The sequence below is a fragment of the Pistacia vera genome, unplaced genomic scaffold (genome assembly GCF_008641045.1).
Source record: "Pistacia vera cultivar Batoury unplaced genomic scaffold, PisVer_v2 Contig849, whole genome shotgun sequence".
Lineage (NCBI taxonomy): Eukaryota > Viridiplantae > Streptophyta > Magnoliopsida > Sapindales > Anacardiaceae > Pistacia > Pistacia vera.
The window spans coordinates 320,606-342,843 of record NW_022196722.1 but is presented as its reverse complement, the minus strand read 5'-3'; the positions used below and the strand labels follow the sequence as shown (position 1 = coordinate 342,843).

Below are 22,238 nucleotides of genomic sequence, written 5' to 3'. Positions count from 1 at the left end.
ATCCACTTTTAGGTTGCCATTTGGCCACAAGTTTGGAGACCAAGAAATTATACGAACATTGCTTCCCTAAGAGCTTGACAATGAGTGAGCCCATCTGTCACTTCGACATCTATCTTTGCATCTTCATCTTGTTTTTCAATATGGCATCCAGTTCATTAAGATTATAGAGATGTTTGGGTTCAGGATCTCTAGGTGTAATTGTCACGACTGGGGGCTATCCTCTATCTTGCCACCTTCGAGCTTAATGGCTTTCCTCACGCACCGGACACTTCCAAGGTATTGTCCGTTATGGTTCTTTCTGCCCACGCCTCATTCGAACCCTCACGGCTTTGCTTCGCTTCGTGGTCTTTTTTCCACCTTGCGAACGCCTCCCCTATGAATTGAACCTTGGACTTATACCTTGGCCAAGTAACATGAGTACCATTGGGCCTTTTTATTGTCACGACCGGGGGCTATCCTCTATCTCGCCACCATTGGGCTCAAGAGCTTTCCCTGTGCACTAGACACGTCCAAGGTATTGTCCACTATGGGTCCTTCTGGCCACGCCTCCTTCGGACCCTCACGGCTTTGCTTCGCTTTGTGGTCTTTTTTCCACCTTGCGAACGCCTCCCCCATGACTTGAACCTTGGACTTATACCTTGGCCAAGTAACATGAGTACCATTGGCGTTTGCAAGGTCGAAAAAAGACCACGAAGCGAAGCAAAGCTGTGAGGGTCCGAAGGAGGCGTGGCCAGAAGGACCCATAGCGGACAATACTTTAGACGTGTTCGACGTGCGGGGAAAGCCCTTGAGCCCGAAGGTGGCGAGATATAGGATAGTCCCCGGTCGTGACAGTAATGAAAGCATCACGATAATTAGATTTAGCCCAAAAATTATCATCATTTGTCTCTAAATGATTTGGTACGAAAGAGGAATTGAAATCTAGAGCTTTTTGAACCTTGTTGTTTGAACATACTTCATTAATCTCATAATCATTGGTATTGGTGGTTCAATTCTCCATCTTTAGTCTTAAGGTTAAGGGGTTTCGTTTTAGTGAGTGTTTTCAAAGAGACAGGTAGGGGTGTTCAAAACCGGTTCACCGATTTTGTGAACCACATCGATTTTTCGGTTCAGGAATTTCCCTGAACTGAAACCGAATCGATTGAGAAGAAAATCGGTTTTTTCAATTAACTGAAAAACCGGTTAGTAAAAAAACTAGTTAATCGGTTTTGAACCGGTTTTCCCTTTAACTTACTTTATATTTTGATTTTTCCTTAATTTAAACTATAAAAGTGCTTAATTGTTATATTCTTTTTTGCAATCCAATAACTTAAACATTCATAAATATCCATTGACCACAACAAACAATACATTAAAAATTAATACAAATAAAAGTCAGCAAGGAAACATCCATAATAAAACAACAAAATAAGTCCTAATGGAAAAGACAATAAAAATGTTCATTGTTCAACACACAAAAAAAGCATGCTATAAGTGCAACCAACTACAACTCTATAAGTTTACAACAATCAACACAACTACACAAGTCCACGAAAACCAACCAACCACAACTCCACAAGTGGAGAGTGGAAACCAACATTAAGGCAGTACGAGTAGCTCTCCCAATTTTTGCCTAAATAAAAATTGAATTTAGAAGTTAATAAAAATTGAATCATATTTTTTTCATTGCCTATAATAACAAAACTGTTAAAGAAATCATAACTCAATTAAATGTTGCAAAACCTTTAATCTTCCAGATGAAAATGAGTAGTATTTCTCATTGCCAAAGACACAAATTCTACAAAAAAGCAAGTCATATAAATTATGGTCAAATTCAAAATACAGTCACCAAATCCAACAAATACAACATAATAACTAATAATTGAAACTAAAGCAAAAAATTTACTTGACTCAAGCTGTGATATCTCATCTAAGCTCTTCTCAAACATGAATGGTTCACACGTAGCCCGAATCCAATCTTGTGTATAAATAAGAGCCTCCACCATCTTAGGAGTGAGGGAGCTATGAAATGGATCTAATACATGACCCCCAGTGCTAAACACTGACTTAAATGCAATAATAGAAACTGACATAGCTAATACCTCTCTTGCTATCGAAGAGAGAACTGGATATCTATTTGAATTTACCTTCCACCAACTCAAGATATCAAACATCTTGTCCTTGTGACGCTGCTTACATTCATCCTCTAAATATTTATCCATCTCATATTTGGTCACCGAAACTTGTTGTCCAGCTCTTACCTCATTGTACATAGAATACATTAATTCTTTAGGATCAACATTTACATCATCAACATCAATTGACTTGCAAGTTAAGATTGTTGACTTGATTTCCCACTAGAAGAAGCATAAATGAGCTTGTATTGGTCAAATAAAAAGTACAAAGTTGTATGCACTTTTGTCTTAAAAAGTTCAACATTAACATCATCATAGGAATTAGTAATAACCCAATTCACATATTCTAAGATGAATCTAGGATCCAACACCACTGTAATGAATAACATTAAGTTGATGTTATCAATATTTGACCAATATTTATCATGTTTTCCTTTCATTTTCCTAGCCATGGTACTTAAGCCAACATCATTACTTCTACACCATGTTGAAATCTTCATTCCAATGCCACATATCTCGCGCATGTATGCATTACCGATAACAAAAAGTGAGCTCGACACATGTAAAGTAGCATTATAAAAAACTTTCAAAAAAGGTAACAAGTAATGGGCATACTCCCAATCACTAGGCATAGGCAAACCCCTTGATTTTTCCCCTTTAGTGAGTTTATCTTTATATTTAATGTCTTGGATTTCCAACAATTCAAATACTTTTTGAAATTTTAAAGCCACATCCAATATTAAGTACGTAAAGTTCCACCTTGTTTCTACATCAAGGACCGAAAGATTTTTTTGTTCAATCTTTTCATGCTCTACACACTCTTTAAACTTTTGTAACCTCGCTAGACAAGACCTCACATACCTCACTGCAGATCAAATTCTAAAAATGGAGTCATCAATGTCTTTTAACCCCTCTTTTACAGTGAGACTCAATAAATGTGCACAATATCTCATGTTCAGAAAGTCACCATTCAAGACACTTCCCTTCCAACTTTCTAATTGATTGTAGAGATATCTTATTCCAACATCATTAGAACTTTTATTGTCCACATTAACGGTGAAAATCTTAGAAATAACCCAATCAAGCAAACACCTCTCAATTTCCTTGTCAATCAGTAAACCTTTGTGACTAGTAATTGGACAAAAGTTTAAGATCCTTTTGTGTAGTTTCCAATCATCAATGAAGTGAGTCGTCAGACACATACAGTTAAGATTTTGGCAAGATATCCATGTATCCGTGGTAAGACTCACTCTCTAACTAAACTCACTAAAAAAGGTCTTCAACTTCTGTCTTTTCGTAACATAAATATTAAAACAATCTCTAGCCACAGGTAATATGAGAGGGAACTTGAAATAGAGGTTGTGTCTCCCTCATCATTTTGTGGAACCCCTTATGCTCTATATACCTAAAAAGCAACTCATCAATAATGATCATTCTAGCTACAGCTCGTCTAAGCTTGTTTGGATTGAATTTCCAAGTCGTAAGTGAAGATTGTGTGGAGGTGGCAGCAGTACCGCTTGATTGGTCATGTGATTGTGACTGTTGAAAAACTAAGATCCTTTGTTTCTTATCCATCACATTCAAATAGTACTTTTTACATCGACTTAAATGATTTCGTAGACAACTAGTACCACTTTTATTTGGACATGCAAGCACATTCCCACAATAATTACACGTCGTTGTCCTATCATCCATATTCTCACAAGGATTTATAGTAAAGTGATCCCACATATCAGAAGAATTCTTTCGAGTATTAGAACTCACACGTTTGGGGACTCGTGGTGATCGTGGTCATAGATCCATAGAAGACTTTGGGGCTAGGGGTGGGGCTAGGATTGGGGTTAAAGTTGGAGTCTCACTAGTCGGTGTCTCAAGACTCTCATCATCAGTATTAGAATGGTCAACGGCATGGAATTGGACATCTGCAACTTCAACACGAAGAATATATGAATGACTTATCTATACCACAAAAATAAATAAATAAATAAACACAATGAAAATTATCATCTCAAATCTAAAATCCTGTTGGTCCAAGTAAACAAAAGCTTATATTGTAAAATATTTCTCTTTCTTTTTTATCCATACAACAAATGGAAACCAAGATAATAGATTAGATTAATCAATGAAACCATAATTTTCTAAATTTGCCATCATGTTACTCAAAAGGGATAGGCACTAAATGTATGAGGCCGATCTCTTTTGTCCACATTCCTTGAAATAGGGTGAAAATTTAACAGTCTGAATCTTGCCCCTGATGGAGTCCAAGTTCTGCCTTCAGTTTTTTTTTTTTTTTTCTCTCTCTGATAAAGAGTTTTGTTATTCAAGTTTGCTTTTGATTTTGATGCATATTTGGATAAGGCCATGTGAGCTATCCATGATAACTACAAAAGGGTTTTTATTTAACTTTTTTCAAGAGGTGAAGTAACACCCATTACTCTTATCGATTTAAGTTATTCTTGTACAGGGCAAAAACAAATGCAAATGAAGACCATTTGGCCAAGAAAGTTTTAATTTTTAATGAATTATCTGCTATCTGTCAAAGGATTGAACTAATCTGAATATCATTTATTAACTAAACTTTAAGCAACGTCGGTCAGGATTAGTTGGAAAAGGTACCTTAATTTTGATATACGTATTATTTAATCTCAAATGCTGTTATTGTTCCCAGAATGAGTCAACATACTTATTGAATTATAAACTCTTCTAATTAAAACACTTTATTCACTCTTCATTTAAACTGAAATAAATATTACTTTTGTCATTCTTTCTAGCCAATAACAAGTTAATTGCTTCCACTTGTTAAGTTTATCTTTGAGGGAGCAATATCAGAAGAAATCTTCAATTTCCAGGTTACATACTGTAAATGGCCGATCAGTAACAAGTGGAAGACTACTTAGGTCTCACTTCCAAGCAATTTTGTTCGATTAGAAAACCACTTATTGTCAAGATTATCTGGAGGAGATTTTGTCCTGGCAATAATTACCTAAACTGATCCTACAAAGCTATCAGGACAAAGTTTCTTGGGTACTTAGGAGTGAAAAAAGAATACTAAGGAATACAGAGTAACATATTTGAAGCAAGCGACACAACTCCAAAACTTACCTAATCGATTGTGACGAATTTGGAGAGGGATGAAGCTGAAAAAAATGGGGGACTAAGCTGAAGAAGAAGAGTGATGAACCTGGTGAATGGTTGGACAGACGGAAAAGGAGGTAGATGAAGCTGCTACCGAAGGTGAGAACGAAGAAGGAACAGAGAAGGAACAACGAAGCTACTGTCGGAAGTGAGAATGAAAAATGACGAAGCTACTACCGGAGGTGAGAACAAAGAACGACGAAGAACTAAAAGCTGCTTGCCTCTAATGTGGAGAACGAAGATTCATGGATTAGAAGAGAGAATGAAAAGGCAATTTAGGTTTTTTTTTTTTTATTTTATATTTTTATAATAAACCGATTTATAAAACCGGTTTCGGTTAATCAATTCCCATATTCTCGTAAACTGGTTACCGAACCGGAAAATCAATTTTTGTATTTCTTGAACCAAAGCCGAACCGATTTTTCGGATAACTAGAAAACCGGTTCGATTTGGTTTCTGCATTTTTTTGAACACCCATAGAAACAGGTGTAAGCTGAGTGGACGAAGGGGGTTGGGGTTGGTGTGTTGCCTTGTCGCAGTTAACTGTTTTTTACTTAATGTGTGTTTGGTTGGGAGTAATCTTCTATTATCGAGGTAATGTCATCTTATATTACTTGATTACCACGTTTGGTTATCAAATAATATAAAATTCCAATAATCTTCCAAAACCAATAGTAATTACTATTGGTTATATAGGAGGTAATATGATTACCTCCATTTTCTTAGGTATTTTAAGATTACTTGGTAATCTTATTTTTGTTCCAATTTTACCCTTTATTAATAAAATTTTAGGACAATAATGTCCTTGTTATCTAAACAATTTACAATAAATTTATGGACAATTTTAGCCTTATACTCAAAATATTTAAGATAGAATTACCCTTGTACTTCAACCAAATTACCCAAGACCATAGCCACCCCTAGCCACCCAAGAGGATTGTCGGCTGCTAACCACCGTCGACAGTCACCAGAACAGTGCATGGTCGGTCGGCTCAATTTGGCCGATTGTGCGCTGATAAGGCTGTTTTTGGCAGATCCATGGCCGAAAACAACCAAATCTATGGTCGTTTCACAACTAGATCTGACAATTTTTTACCATAGATCACAGATCCATGGTTAGCCGGTCGTGTGCTGTTTAGGCGATTGCCAGTGGCAACCAACGGTGATCACCGGTGGTCGGCAGTCCTGGGAAGGTGGTTGGGATGTTTTTGTTAAATTTTAAACTTTTTTGATTGTTAGGGTGTTTTAGCTAAATCTAAAATATAGAGGGGTAAAAGAAATTATTTAAAAAATAATATTATATTAATATTTAAAAAGAAAGGTAATTTAATAATTTATATAAAATACCTATTAATTTATTCTGATCAACTAAATATATTTCTCTAAATATTTTTAATAATCTTCAAGGTAATTTATTTTTTATTAATATAACATTTTCAGAAAAACAATATTTCTTAAACCAAACAACGTTATGACTTTTCACAAACAAGTGGGTTGCCACCTTAACTTTGGCACTAAGAGACTTTCATTTGGACCACATGGTATAAATTTTTTCTACTTTTACGGCTCAATAAATTTTTGCCACCATTTTCAGGTTTTGTCATCAACTTATCAAGATAAAGAAAGATACTGGAAAGAGGAAAAAGAGAGAACAGGTAAAAAAATAAAAAAAAAAATTTAAAAGAAAATGCGAAATGTCAAACATGCCTTAAGATATTAAAAGCTTTAGCATGCTTTAGTAAAGTATTTTTGTAATTTTATATGACTATTTTTAAAATTGTATAAGCATTAAAGGTAATATGATGTCGATAGTCAATGCCAGTTCAATGCTTCCAACGGGCACCTGCCTACGGCCCCAAAAATAGGGGCCCAAATTTTTTATAATTGTTTTTTAATATATTTTAAAACGAAAATGGTGTATGATTTTTTATCCAGCTTAATATATTTTAAAACCTAAAAAGACCTAAATTTATTATAAACTTTTTACATATATTTTCATCCAAAGTTTGACAAAATAGCAAGTTTATACTTTTAGTTTTATATATTCTAATTTACACCCCTAAATTAACACATTGAATTTCTTTTAACAATAAAAGGCTAAAATAGTCATTTATATGTCTCAAATTACTCTACCCCAATTCCATCCCAAAATTCGACATTCACATAAATCATCTCCACCCCTCTTCCGCCGCTAGCCGTTTGGAGCTGATTTCGATCAATTTTCTCACCTAAATTGATCGAAATCAGCACTTTATCATTTCCCAAGTGTTTTTTCAACCTTGATAGCCCTCGATTTAGCCATTTTTTCACGAATTTCATAACCCAACTCCACCGCACACGATAGCCATTTTGGCCTTTTCAGCATGTACCCAGCGTTGTTGGCCTTCCCCGTCATCACCATCTTCCTCCCCCTAACCCTCTCACCAAAATCCCTATCATACCTCATTTGTTTACTCCGTCAATCACCAGCCACCGATACCTTTTGGGTTGCGACTTCTTAAGCCTTTTCTGGCCAATCCAGGCATTGGAAATTACCTCTTTCACCACCCATCGCTTCTCCAACATTTGCTCTCCAAAACCCCCCACAAACCTGACCCCGTTAGCCTGCCGATCGTCGTCCACTTCTCCTAGTGATTTTACATCTCAAAAGGCAAGAAAATAAATTTGAAATAATTTTTTTAATATATGCTTATATTATTAGAAGGTCCCCAAAGTAACTCTTGCCTAAGGTCATAAATGTTCTTGAGACTGCCCTGGGTAAAACATCCATAGTCCGTTGGTTCAATTTTTTACCAAGGAAAATGATGATTGAAGCATATTTTGTGAATAAGCTTGGCAAGTTTCAGAAAATTAAGGGGTAGTAAATGAATTTCTCTCCCTAGTCTCTCACGAGTTTTAAGATCAAACTGAACCCTGTGACTTTAAATAAAACAAAATTCCCTTATTCCAGTTTTTTGTCCATTAGAAAGCTGGCCCAAAATAGTAATGTCTAATTCACAGTAACAAGATGCATTGGATTTCTCTAGACTAGTCTGTATTTCTGAAGTCAGGTTTAAAGGAGATTTTAATGTCTGCCTCTGCCTCAACCTCAAGTATGTCTTGTTGAACTTACTTTAATAAATAGAACTATTGAAGCACATGAAATGTTTTTGAGTTGAGCAGACAGCAATTGCTAGACATGTCTGTGCTTAGTTTACAGATTTAATGGTTTTAATTCAAGTTTTCTGCCATCAATTGACACCGCTTTTCAAAGATTGATTGTTAGCGGACCCTTTGATTCCAGTTGGTATCTCAACTCTCACTGTAGAAGGCTTCGCAATCTTCCATGTGAATCTTGGAACGAATCATAGAAAGGAATGTCGGGTGGGCTTGCCCTCTATCTAAATTATCCTAAATATATCACAATTAATATCGATAAAAATCTGCTTAATGCTGTCTGCGTCAAAACTTAAAGCAAACTCCAAAAATATGGCATTTAAAAAATCTTATATGTTTCTTGTAGACAAATTTTGTAAGTATTCCCGCATCCTAATCTTATCTGTTTAATAATCCATTCCCATTGGCAAATAAATATAAAATCATCATTGAGATAACATTATTGCACTAATTAACCAATTGGTGCTTGGTAGGTCCATTAAAGGCATAATTTCACATCAATCACCACTCCATCTCATTTATTCCCTATCTCCAAATTTGTTGGTTTAGTTTAATAGCTCACTCACTTCTGAACAAATTCAGAATATCTACTCTCTGTGAAACTGCTCCACAAACAGATTGCTTATATGGCAGGGCAAACACAATATGTATCTAAAATACCCATCTGATAATGCTCAAGAATCAACCATATATTTCAAGCCTCATATCACCACTCTTATCCATCTACCATAATTCTTTTACATAATATTCCCTAACTCCACAACTCTTCATCAAATATTTAATTTTCTTATTATTCTCTTTGGGATTAATTTCATTCACCCTAAAAAATAGTTAACTTTCATATGCCTCTGATTTTCAAAAAGCATTAAATACCTCTCTAAAATTATCAAACATCACTGTAACGCTTGAAACTTAATTATCTCTTATATGGGCAAAAGAAATAAACCTCATCATAAATCTGGGTTTAATGAACATTCTTAACTAGTTGGTGATACTTTCAGGTGTCCTCTTCAAAGGAGTCCCAGCAGCCCATATAAAATCTTCATGGCTATCAGCTGAATTGTGGGCTTGCCCATAATGCCCATTCTGTTATTTGCATCCATCAATTTTAGGCCAGTTACAGACGCGGATGTCACACGGGGAGGGGGTGCTTCGTGGGATCCATGATATTAATTTAAATTCAGATGCTCTAATGGGTTGGGTGGCATATTCGTACTTTAAATCCTTTTCTTTATTATAAAGACAGAAATGAAGAAAATGGCACATGGTGGTGGGGTAGGACAACCTTAAACCACTTTCTCTTTATTTCACAAAATAACAATAATCATCTTGTTTGGCTTTGGCTTTGGCTTCGGCTTCTATTCTATATATATATATTATTAACTTATATCTCTCCAAGGGAATCTTCATCCTCTCATTTTGAATGCTACTTGAGTGGAGATCCTTTACTTTTTATTTTTAAAATCATACTTATATAATGGCTTCTACTTCCTTTGTGTTTTTTATAGGATTATTTTATTGTTATAGAGTGCAGAACCTTCATACTCCAGCTGTCATGGGCCATGGGAGGGCGCCTTTATGGTTCAGGTTCAAGTCCATGTTTGTTCAACATTCAATTAATGGGATGTAGCTGGTAATGATATTGAGATCAAGGAAACCGTCCCAAATACATGCATGGTCCCTCACTCTCTATCTCCAACTGTTGTGTTTTTTGGATTTATTTGTGTAGATTTGAACCCAAATTAGCTACCACTGCCTTGCCCATTTCGATCACTACAATCTGGTCAAAATGAAAACCACTTAGCCATGGCCCCATAGCTTTAATAAAATATCATCACCAAATATCATCATTTATGCATTAATAATTCCTCATCAATATTTAACTTCAAATGAGCATAGTCTTACCCATTACATTATTTCTCGAGGCAATTGGTCAGATGAATAAAGTCCTATACACCTCATACCATTTATTGATGCCCCATTGCAAAAAGAAGATGTCAATCAAACATATAAATATAGATCTTGAAATATTAATTTATAGATTAAAGAAAAGATTTTGGATTGCTTGCTAATAATGAGAAGCTAACAGAGTAAAGAAGAGGAAATATAAAAAGGAATTACTTACCTGTCCCGAATTTCAAGGACTTATTTCAAACCAAGTCCTTGAAATTCTTTGGCCATCAGCCTCAAGCTTGCTCCTCCATAATCAGTTTCACTTCATAGCCTGCAAAATGTAAATCACAGTACTAAACGATAAGTTAATCAAAAGAAAAAAAAAAAAATTTAAAAAGATAAAATATGGAAATGATAAAAGGCATATGGGACATTGACAAAGCGTGACGGACGCAGAATTGTAATGGGTGAACAGGCGACGCAAATGCATCAAAACGATGACGGACAAGACATACATATATATTCATATGTGTTACGCCACAGTGGAATCAAAGAGATAAGGAATACAACGTGGCACATAAATAAAACCACAATCTGACACAACGGACAACAATGAACAAGAACAAGAACTGTCCTGAAGGAATCCTAAACGGTGGAATGAAATGAATGATCATGGAAGCTGTTGATCAATAATGGAGCAAACTAATGAACATACATCCCAAAATAAATAAAATATATATGAAACAAAACTCACCATCACATAAATTTGGATCCAAAACGAAATTGGACTGAAAATTCATTAATGGCCACGCATCAAAAGAAACCAATCCTTAAAGATTTACAGTCCCATGCCATTACATATATAATATATTGTATATTATATATTTTTCAACTTTGCCTATTTTCTTTTTTGAAAAAAAAAAAATTAAAATGTCCTTCATATTTCTGGTCTCAGTTCCGAGTATTATTGCCAGTAGTTCCCGTTATGAATGAGGTAGATCTGGCTAGGGTTTCCATGAGCACAATTATAAGCATGATGAGGAGTGGTACTCTTTGCGGCAGATTTTTCATAGTGGAGAGGAAAGGCTACTGGAGCTGGGATATGACGGAGGCAGTTATCGTTAACGGTAAACCTGGTGGTAGAAGTTGAAGCTGTGTAAGTAGATGATTTTGGCGACGAAGAAGATGATGATGGAGGTGAGGATGAGATTTTTTTGGATGATTTTGGCAGTGAAAGAAAGGCTCTGATCTTTAAAGAAGCTGGAGGTGATGCTACTCGATCATATTCCTCAACGAGATTGGCCAGATCCTCATCAGAGGTGATCGAAACCAGAGCGTCTAAATCTTCCGTCGGCAATTGACAGCGAAGACTCACTGATGTTCCACACAACTCTCCAAGCTTCAACAACAACTCTGTAAACCACACACCATAATTTAACCCTATATCAAACTACGTATATATGTACACCACTCTCTTTAAACTTATGCAACACAAACAAAGCAAACAATCAACGCAAAAATGTCGAGAATTAAAATTACAAAAAAAATATATATATATAGAACTAACCAGTAAAAGAGATGGAGCGGTCAACGGCAAGGACGCGGGTTTCGCCACCGAGATAACGGAGTTTACCATCAGGATAACGGGGGAGAATCTTGCCGCCGTAACTACAGAGGAACTTGATGGTGGTGGAGGGTTTGAGGGTGTCAAGTGAAGATCCGACCATGGTGTTTAGTATTATTGTGTTTGAAGAAGGAAAGAGGGGAATTGGAAAAGGGGAAGCTTAGAAGATGGCTGGGGAGTGGCGTCTTCAAGCCTAGGTTTTGAACTCTTGATATGTTTTTTATAGAGTTTATTTGGCTTACATGAAGGGGATTCCCTCCCGTGGGTAAATTACGTAATTATTCACTGACGTTTAATTTTTAATTTTTTATTATTTATTTAACAAAAAGGACAGGACAGGCGTCCAAATTTTAGGTTGAAAAGAGGAAAAAAATGTTGGGTCAATCAAAGCATATGTTTTTCAAAGTAATGTGAAAAATTTCTAGTCTTTGTATCTTTACAAATCAGCATAATATCTCAGCGTCCATTCTTTTTTAAAATTTATTTGGTAGGAAATTGATCTAATAATTCTGGTACACGCCACATCCCCATGAGTTCCACGTAATTTTAATTTACAAGGAATTGTAAATGGGAAGTTGTTATATTGGAGTCACTCTCTGATGTTAAGTTATTACGAGATAACCAATGAATTTTTCTCAAGTGTGGCTGCTAAAATACACCCAATCAAATTCATCCAAATATTATATAAACAAAGAAAAACTCTGGTCAGTAACAGGTCTTGAAAATTTGACTAAATCTACCTAAATTAGTTGAAAGCGTAACCGGAAAGAAATGGTCCAGGCGCGGTCACATTGAGGCCTGGGATCCACACCTACTTTGTTTGTAGAGGAAGACTCAGATGCTCGGGGCCCTGCATCCCTTACGATTGGATGCCCTGCACGCTAAAGTTTGAAATGACTTTTTCTACTTTGAAATTTCTGGATATTGCGTGGTCCTGCGGGTGTGATTACAGTTTTTGTGTTTTACAAGTAAAATAATATCCAGTTTTCTTCAGATTTGGTGTTGGGGATATTCCAAAAGCCTATGTTTGTGTTTCTAAAGTTATACCAATTTCCACATCATACTCAGTATTGGTTTAAGTTACAGAAAGGACCCCTTCAAATATCCTTGTATTTAAGAACAATTCAAAATACCTCTGCCGACGAGATTTTTAATAGAGTAAACGACATATTCCCATCCAAGGTTTGACGAAATCCCAAGTTAGTACCATTGGTTCCATTTATTCCAAATTCTCACCCTTAAAGTGACGAAAAAACGTTTGATATAACGGTAAATGGGTAAATTGGTCATTTTACATGGGCGACGCACGTTAGCAGATCATCGCCTCTAACAGTCCTCCGGCGCACATTAACAGCCGTTGTTCACGACGTTTTTCGCTCTTTTCCAGCGATACTTCCACCCAAAATCACCCTTGTCACCACCATTTAAACCCCCATCCTCCCCTCTACAAAACCATACCATTCACAACCCCTCATCACTGGCCGATCTTCGGCCACGGCAACGAAACATAGTCGATAAACACGAACTCTCGGCCGGCGAATGACGACGAAACGGTTGCTGGGGACATAGGGGTTTTATAGATTTGGAGACGGTGGTTGCATTGGTGGTGTCCAATTGGATTTTCACAGCCGGAATCAATCGGAATCCGGTGAAGAACACAGAAACCCTAAGCCTAACGGTGCCGACGATTGGAGGGGCAAATGAGTCAGGAACCTGAGGGGTTTTGGACGACGGACTACGGACTACGGGGAAGGTGATGGAGGTGACCAGGGGGTTCGACGTTGTCGGAAACAGCCCAGATCGGGCTATTTCCGTCGAGGTTTTATAGTGACCGAGGGTGTTTTTGATATAATTTGAAAATAAAATGGTAAGTTTTGTAATTCTACTAATTTAGGGGTTAAAACATAATTTATTAATTTAGGGTTAAGGGCATTATGGTAATTGCACCCTCTAAACCCTAAAAATTCATAACACCGTTACTTTAAGGGTGGGGTCTGGAATAAATGGAACCAATGGTACTAACTTGGGATTTCGTCAAACCTTGGGTGGGAATATGTCATTTACTCTTTTTAATATATATATATATATATATGTTTTTGTTCTCAGTGTAATATTTCATATTCATCTATATTACTTTTTTTTTTTTTTTTAATGAATAGAAGTGTCCAAGTCAGCTTACACGTACCTCAATTAATCCCTTAGAATCCCAGAACTATTAATTGGATAAAAGCTCCGGTGGCTAACCCTATTAACAATCGAAGAAGAACTCAAACCTAGGACCTCTTAAATAATACACCTAAAAATTTTAATCGAACCATTCGACCATCTAGAAATAGTTATATTGATCAATATTTTGTTATATATAATCGTCATTGTCAAAATCAATATTTTCAAAGACTTTTTGAATGACTAATTGATTATTGTACATCACAACTTGCATCTATTACAAGAATTGACTATCTGCATACACTGAAATAAACAATTTATTTAATAATTAAACTTTAACATTGTTTGGGTTAGGCAGCTTAATCTCTCAACAATAACATGCTCATCTATGAAGCAATCACAAATAGGAACAAATAGCAAATACTTATTATATTAATCCAAGAACTAACTCATTAACAATAATATCACGAAATATTAGTGGTCAATACTATCAGTTACATCATATTCAATGCTCTAGGCCCAAATTTTAGTATTCAAAATTGACTCAAGATAACAAAGACTAATAAAATCAAAATGTAACTAAAATCAAAATGTAAGATTTGTTTTCGTCTTAGAAGATTTCGTCATGCCTGCTTTAATTAGGATAACTCCTGAAGGCTTAGTGCTCATATATTAAATTAATTGATTGGGTTTATAACAATAACCCCCCTCAAGAATAATTAAATAACAAAAATCCTTATAATAATAACATAAATTCCCTACCGTCAATTTTTTTATATTAAAATAAATACTAAGCATAATAACCATTTACCAATTATATTATACATTTTAACAATACATTAATGACTCGCTAATTATATGAGAATAGTTGTTGTTTTTGAAATCTCCAAGGAAAATTTAAAGATCAAACCATTAAATTTGTGGTCGATTGATAAGATTTTAATCATCTGAGTGAGTTATTTAAAGTTTTGTTCTAGAGTCTTCAATCCAAAAGTGTTACTAGATCCCAAGAATTAAACTTGGGTTAAAAACAAAAATTAAAGATCATAATCCCTAATTAATTACAGTAATTGGTTGTCGTTTTCATGGATGAAGTCATCAATAATACAAAAAATGCCGAAGAAGTTGGGAATGGGTCCACGTATATACCAAATTTCGACTGAAAATGTTAAAATAGCGTAAGTTTCAAAAGGTGCTGAGCATATCCACCTTCATCTCCTTATCCTTGTGATGAGAGAATCATGCACATTGCTTCCTTCGTCACTTCCATTTCCCACTGCCACTACTATAGATCCTTTTTCAAACCCCAAAAAGCAATTAGTCATCTCTAATTGCAATTTTTACCTTATATTGGATATGCATGAAGGCCATGGAATTTAGTTTGAACGTGGCATAATCCAGTTGGCCACTTGTATTGAGGATGAGGAGGAGTGTCTCAGCCTCATTATCTGACACGCAACCAATAAGTTGGGACAGGTTGAAGGCCGGGTCGGCTGTTGTTTTGTGGGATTTTCAAAAATGCGTGTGAGGTCACACATGTCATGTCAATCATTTGATTCATTTTTGGAGGGGACGGTGACCGGATCAAGATGCATCATTTTGTTTGTGGTGCAATCATCATGATTGTGTTGTGTTGCGTGTAATGTGTATAATATATACCTGAACATTTGAACCATGTCGGCTCATGATACTAATTCATACACGATAATAATTTTGCCGACTTAACTGATTAAAGAAACCTTAACTTTTATGATTATCATTGACTTTTATCATTCACACAGTAACAAAGGCTCTCTTTTGACGTCACACGTCACAAGCACAAACTTCGTTATCTTTTTTTTTTTTTTTTTTAATAATCTATGATCCAAGAGCTGCACAAGGTGATAACGTTACTTATCCCGTACACTATCATTCCCTATATTAGAATTTACAAGTGGTTTAATAGACAAGGTCAGAAACGGTTCTTCTAGGAGCTGCCAGGCCCATGTTGCTCCATGACCGTCCGATGAGGAATCTAAGACTAAGTGGCTGATATGATTCTCATAGTACAAGAAATCAAGACCTAACAGACTAAAAAATTTATACGGTGAAGCCGCAGCCGGCAGCTAATTGATTCCTGTAATTCGGTGGATGTGGGTCCTACTTAAGTCATGATCTCACACACCGCCAATAAAATAGGAAGGAATTGATTCTCATTACATGGATTGACTGCGAACCACGTTTTGCCCCCAGGAGGACCACCAATTTAACGCCACGTAAGATATAAATGGGTAAAATCAACACACACTTTCTTACGTGGCAAAACCTCATTCGCTTCTTCAGTGAAAGTGGGGCACCAAAGTCCCCTTGGAGAATCTTGTCTTTAACAACGTCTCTTTCTTTTCTTACGTGTGTAAGGGGGTGGGCAATTTTCTTCATAGCACACAAATGGACTTTGAATTTTTTTGGTTTATTGAATGGAAATTCTAGAATTGTACCATGGGACTTCTAGAGTGTCTTGTTATGATGATCTTTCTATATTCTACAATGTTGCTTTAGAACGCAATTGGAGTTGAAGATAGTTAGGGACCAGTTAGATTGATTCTCCATCTTTTTGCTATAGAAGCCACCAGATTTGCTGGCCTAAATATAGATCAAAATTCAGGTCGATGCTCCAAATAAAGAATCGCACGAGTTAAAATGCTTGCTCAATAACTTTTTTTGTTCATAGGAAAATACATGATCTCTTTTCCGATTTAAAAGATAATGACCATTTGCCAAATAGTAGGCATTTTCCTTGGATGTTCCGTCAATTGGACGGACCAAGCCTAATCATATCTGACTAGACAGAGTTTGGAACTTATGTCTTATCTATAAATTTTTATTTTTTTAACAACTTACGTTTCCAACTTAAATATATACCAAGGTGGGGGAAATAGTAGAAAAAACAAACCTACCAGCCATGTATCAAATCCAAAAAGAGAATAATTAAAAATAAGAGTAATACTACATTTATACCACCTTTTACACTATTTTCATTACACCATGATCATCATTATTATTATTATTATCAATAATTATTTTTAATTATTTTAAAAATTTAAAATAATTAAAATTTTGTTTAGATATGATATATGCTAAATTATGATATAATAAAAATGATGTAAAAGTAACATTACAAAAATCGGAGAGAAAGAAGTACTGATGAAGAAAACAAAGATAAAGAAACACTTTTAGAAGGAGAAAGATGTTTTAATTGCAACTCATTTAAGTATTTTATGTATATCATTCATCAATTTTCCCATTACTCAACACATTTTTAACATGTCTCAAAACTGGATTTTCAGAAATCAATGATAATTTCTTTCTCTTCCTCTAATTGGAGATTTTCCCTTATCTTTTCTTTTCCATATAGGTTTCTCTTTCGGGTAGGTGATTTTAAGATCCTATCTTGCCCTTGGTGGGATGGACGGTACGGTAGGCAAGGGCTTCGGGAGATCAAAGGCACAAATCTGACTTGCAGTTATTAATTAATAATTTGAAAATTAAAAGAAAAATATTGATGTACAAACCAATTCTTACAGAACCCATTTAATGAAAGAATATTTAATAGATTTCCTGGGTCAAGAATGGAATCCAGGAAATAAATTCATTGGTCCTAGGGCATAAGAGTTCTTATGTTGCTCCTCATGCATTCATCAGTTTTCTTCGTGTAATCAATGAATCAAACCAACTTGGGTGAAGGGAAAGTCTCAACATATATTTGCGCCCTTCAGATAAGCCTCAGTTCATACTCACCAGCCATTGTTATGTATCTTACCCAAGGGAGAGCCTGGTAACCACTTTTCTCAATAATCTTCAGGTATCGAACCTACAAAATTCCAACAATTATGTAAAAAGTTCACTATTAGTCTCAACCCTGTTATTGTTGGTTCTCTCAAGATGCTTCATACATTCATTAAAATCACAGAGAGTTGATTTGACCAACCACTTAATATCAATTTACAGTAACAATCTGATCGACTAGAAAGCTCTAACTTAAGCGATACAACCATGTATAAGACAAATTAGTATGAGGCCTTTCAATGTCTGGTGGAGCACAGGTCATTTACTTTGAGGACCAATTTTGGGACAAACAACTTTCAATCAACAGTTTATTTTTGGAGATAAGAGACACAGTATGTTATTGCATAAAAAGAACAAAGAAAAAAATAAGTGCTATGTGGTATATTGTTAGAAGGCACTGATGTTGCAAATGACTTCTCGCATTTATGTCTAAATGCACTGTTCATTCTTTTAAAACTTTAACAGCATCAATATCACAAGTGATCAAATCCAATTTAGTTTTCTCACATTGATCTGAGAAACTATTATATTCTTGAGGTGAGACAAGTAAATAGATGGTCGATGAAACTAATGGCATTCACCCAAAGGAATAATCAGAAATCGACCAAAAGAATAAGAACAGCAAGCTGTCATTTTTATGAAGGCGTACCTGAATTCCTGAAACAGTAAAATATGGTATTTCAAATTTCACACGTATAGGAGCTTTTCTTTCGGGAGTTGCTTCTTCATCAGTTATGCTGGGAAGAGTGAACTCAGCCCTCAACATGTATTCCTAAGTAATTTTGATTTGTCAACAGTATCAAAACCACGACTGAGGTGAAATCATATAAAGAATTACATAAAAGTTTCTTCAAATTTTAGGGCTAAACATTTAAAATTCAAGCTTAGCTCATACCTTGCCACCAGGGAAAGATTTTATTTTCCAGACAAATGCATCAGTTTCAGGTGCATATGATGCAGATCCCATTGAAGTCCGAATAATTGGATTGGAAGCATCAGCTGACACAGGCAACTCAATCTCAACATTTGTTGCAGTACTGTGTTATTCAATGATTTTTTTCATCAGTATTTAAGAAATTAAAACAACAGCCTGTTCAGAACTTGAAGCAATAAAGCTGACGACAGAAACAATTGCATAACCAAAGTACCTCCGCTCCTTGAACTGACTTCTAGCTTTTACCAGGATCTCAACACGACTTCTAGAATGCTTCTCAACTTGAGCTTCCACCCAAATCAGAGGCTTCACCTGATCAAAACAAGAAAATTATCAAATGCCATTTAATATGCAATTCAGGAAGGGGCAAAAATAAATAAATAAATAAATTATAAACCACAGGGTGAACCTGAGTATTGAGTCGATATGTCATGAGATCAAAAGATCCATCAGGTGGTATGAAGGAGATGGTCCTATCATTTTCAAATCGAGCCAAGCGCACGCACCTAGACAAAAAGTGGGAGAGGCAAATTTATTAGATCATTAAAAATCGGGATTCACAACCAATGCTTACAAACAGTTGTATTGCCAACATCAGATTAAAAGTAGGCTAGTTTCAAGTTACATACTGATGAAATTTAATGTCATCTAAATCAATAGCCTTCCCCTTTGTTGTTCGACCTTGTGCCTCCAACAATATTCTGTCATTTAGGCCAAGCTTACACTCAGGCATACCACTGGAAAAGAAAATTCAGTGGCTTTAGTCTCCAGCTGCGGCTAACAGATAAAAATGAGTAGCAAGCTCAAACAAAGAAAACTGGACGTGGAAGTGTTCTAAAATAAGTCTGTAACGGTTGAACTTTCCAAGCATTCTATAGGATAGAGTGGACATGCATACAAAGTTCTATACCAGTCAACACGCATGTAAAGAAAGCAATCTGCAAAGTTGAATTGAGATTCCTTTTTCCTTTCCCTTCCAGTGTTCTAATTTTTATTTGAACCCATAAAAAATAAAATTCACCTAGATTACTATCTAGGCCAAGTTAGCATAATCAATATGGAAGGTGTCAATAACTACAACTCACATAAAAACATAAATCCTTCCACTTCAATCTGCATAATTTCTTTACATGGTAACACAAAGTATAGTGTTTTAAGATATATTTACACAATTGTCAAATTTGATTCAGTGTCAAACAACCACTTTTACTGACTTATCACAGCATTGAAAACTCAGAGTTGGACAACACATGGGATTTGCAATATTCAACAAACTCAAATATTCTAAACTTGAAATAATAATACGTTTTTATGACGACTTGGCAAGCGTGTAGATCCTAAGGAAAAAACTTGGTGAGAGAACTATGAGTTGGACCAGTAATGCATATGAACACTTTTTTATATAAAAAATTTTGTGGTATGATAGGATTGAAGGAATGAAAACTAAATACATTATGTGACAATCATGCAACACTAATACATCAATTTGTAGGTGTAACATCAGTTTTTTTTTTGCAAGGAGTAACATTTAAGAGTAAAAAATAGCAAGAACTAACAAGAAACCAAAACCACAGAATTAAATTGTTCCAAATTTCAGTGGAAAACACACCTCAGATAAGTTCTCATCTTCAGCGCCCCAACAACATCAGATCTAATTATTTGTCCATTGCTGTTGACAAGTATATTAACACTCTCCACGACATCCAAGAAAACCTGAAGAAACAATAAGAAATCTCCATAATTCTGCGGCAGGTATCTATAAGCAACTAATAAGAAGAAGAAAAGCAAAAGCCACCCACTTCATTCTTCTTGTATAGTATCCCCTCACTCCGCCAAGATACTGCATTTGTGACAGCCATAGGAGGCCTCTGTGTAACTTCCATTCTATATGCGTCAGTCTTGATAAATTCACTTAAGATGGTTGCTTCAGTATATTGAGGATAGCCAAAGTCCATCATTTCATCAAGCAACTCATACTGACAAAGGTACAAGGAACAACTTTACCATCTAAATTTGTTCAATGCTGGAGTAAACTAATATTATAAGAAAAAAGGAAGATTAAAAGATCAACGCACCACCACCACAAAGTTATCTCTAAGTGATTCCTCTTCTAACTCTTCAAAATAATGCTTAAAAACCTGAGTAAAATGGATGACCATAATCAGGCACTTTAATTGACTAAAACAAAACAAATGTGATGATTGACAGCAAATGAGAGCAACGCTTACATCGACTACACGGTGTAGAAAGAAAAGAAGGCTGGCAGCATTGCAGTTCTGCCTCGACGCAGTCATAAGATAAACATTGGAATGCTGTATAAACAAGTACGAGACTCCATTATCATACACAACCGGATCTTGTGATTGCGCATCTCCCTAAATCACAACAAATAACCAAAAACAAACAACAATCACTACACTTTCAGCTTCTAGGCTTAAAAACAGCAGATCCAGGTAAACAAACCAGATTTTAAATATATTTATCTAAATCAAGCTAAATTAACTTGAATTGCACAAAGTGAGTCCAACCAATTGAGCATAAAAATTAAAAAAATAATAATAAAAAAAATAAAGAAATGAGATAACCTCTTTCTCGATGAGCTTGGTGAAGAAGCGCTCGGCTTGAATAGCGGAGACATCTCCACGGTAGTCGCGCCACACGAGAACCCGTCCCTTGATGTCTAGAAGAAACAGTGCCGAGACTGCACCTGCCATGTACGTTTTTATAGGTTCCTACAGATCAATCAGATATACTAGTGTTGTATAATATCATGGATGAGATCTTAAGGAAAAATCAGAGTCAGCCGATTTAGAATAAAAAATTTATCAGAACATTAACTCAGGAATTGCAGAATTTTATTGCTAAATCATTGTCGCTAATGTTTGTGATTGTTTACTGGAGGTCGATCCATCGATCCTTCAATGGCATGGCATTTGTCTTTCTTGCTAGCTACTGAAGTCTTTCTTTTAAACGAAGCCGTTTTGGGGTCAAACTAACTTCATTAACCATTAGCTATTTTGTGTGGCAAAATTTTAACGGATCTCTCTTTCCCTCCTTACTCTTTGTAAAAATTTTCTATTAAAAATAATATATGGTGCATTTGTTTTATTATTTTGGATATAATTTTAAGAATAATATTGGATAATTAAGTAGGGTTATTATTATGAGAATAAGATTTGAAGAATATGTGTTTGGTAGAGTATTTTGACCTTGATATTTGTGTTGAATATTTGATTGATATATTTTTTTATAAATGATTTATTAATATAATATTTTGGTGCATTTTGTTAAAATAATGTATTATTATAACCTTAAAACTTATCAATTTATATTTTAATAATATTAAACATTTTATTGGTAATTTTGTAACCAGTAAATATTAAAAAACAAA

The 22,238-nt window shown here is 35.3% G+C and overlaps 2 protein-coding genes across 2 annotated transcripts; both read right to left on the bottom strand.

Moving 5' to 3' along the window:
• Positions 1-10,447: 10,447 nt before the first annotated feature.
• LOC116118606 lies at positions 10,448-12,138 on the bottom strand. The gene is made up of 3 exons (XM_031404598.1): positions 11,866-12,138; positions 11,053-11,711; positions 10,448-10,629 (listed from the first exon to the last, which is right to left on the bottom strand). The coding sequence occupies exons 1-2, from the start codon at positions 12,023-12,025 to the stop codon at positions 11,263-11,265; spliced, it is 609 nt and encodes a 202-aa protein (XP_031260458.1). The 5' UTR covers positions 12,026-12,138; the 3' UTR covers positions 10,448-10,629; positions 11,053-11,262.
• A 5,446-nt stretch (positions 12,139-17,584) lies between these two features.
• LOC116118559 (AP-1 complex subunit mu-2) lies at positions 17,585-21,785 on the bottom strand. Its single transcript, XM_031404535.1, has 12 exons — positions 21,433-21,785; positions 21,076-21,222; positions 20,923-20,985; positions 20,647-20,823; positions 20,457-20,560; positions 19,477-19,584; positions 19,257-19,353; positions 19,062-19,159; positions 18,809-18,950; positions 18,563-18,685; positions 17,731-17,938; positions 17,585-17,689 (listed from the first exon to the last, which is right to left on the bottom strand). The coding sequence occupies exons 1-11, from the start codon at positions 21,559-21,561 to the stop codon at positions 17,840-17,842; spliced, it is 1,287 nt and encodes a 428-aa protein (XP_031260395.1). The 5' UTR covers positions 21,562-21,785; the 3' UTR covers positions 17,585-17,689; positions 17,731-17,839.
• Between the last annotated feature and the right edge of the window lie 453 nt (positions 21,786-22,238).

What these genes read in the sequence shown, in the direction of transcription:
- LOC116118606 (XM_031404598.1), bottom strand. Translation starts at nt 12,025, where the DNA reads ATGGTCGGATCTTCACTTGACACCCTCAAACCCTCCACCACCATCAAG. An exon ending in CCGCTCCATCTCTTTTACTG is followed by an intron (nt 11,712 to 11,865) that starts GTTAGTTCTATA and finishes TGTGGTTTACAG; the next exon opens with AGTTGTTGTTGAAGCTTGGA.
- LOC116118559 (XM_031404535.1), bottom strand. Translation starts at nt 21,561, where the DNA reads ATGGCAGGTGCAGTCTCGGCACTGTTTCTTCTAGACATCAAGGGACGG. An exon ending in GATGACATTAAATTTCATCA is followed by an intron (nt 19,354 to 19,476) that starts GTATGTAACTTG and finishes CTTTTTGTCTAG; the next exon opens with GTGCGTGCGCTTGGCTCGAT. An exon ending in CATATCGACTCAATACTCAG is followed by an intron (nt 19,160 to 19,256) that starts GTTCACCCTGTG and finishes TGTTTTGATCAG; the next exon opens with GTGAAGCCTCTGATTTGGGT.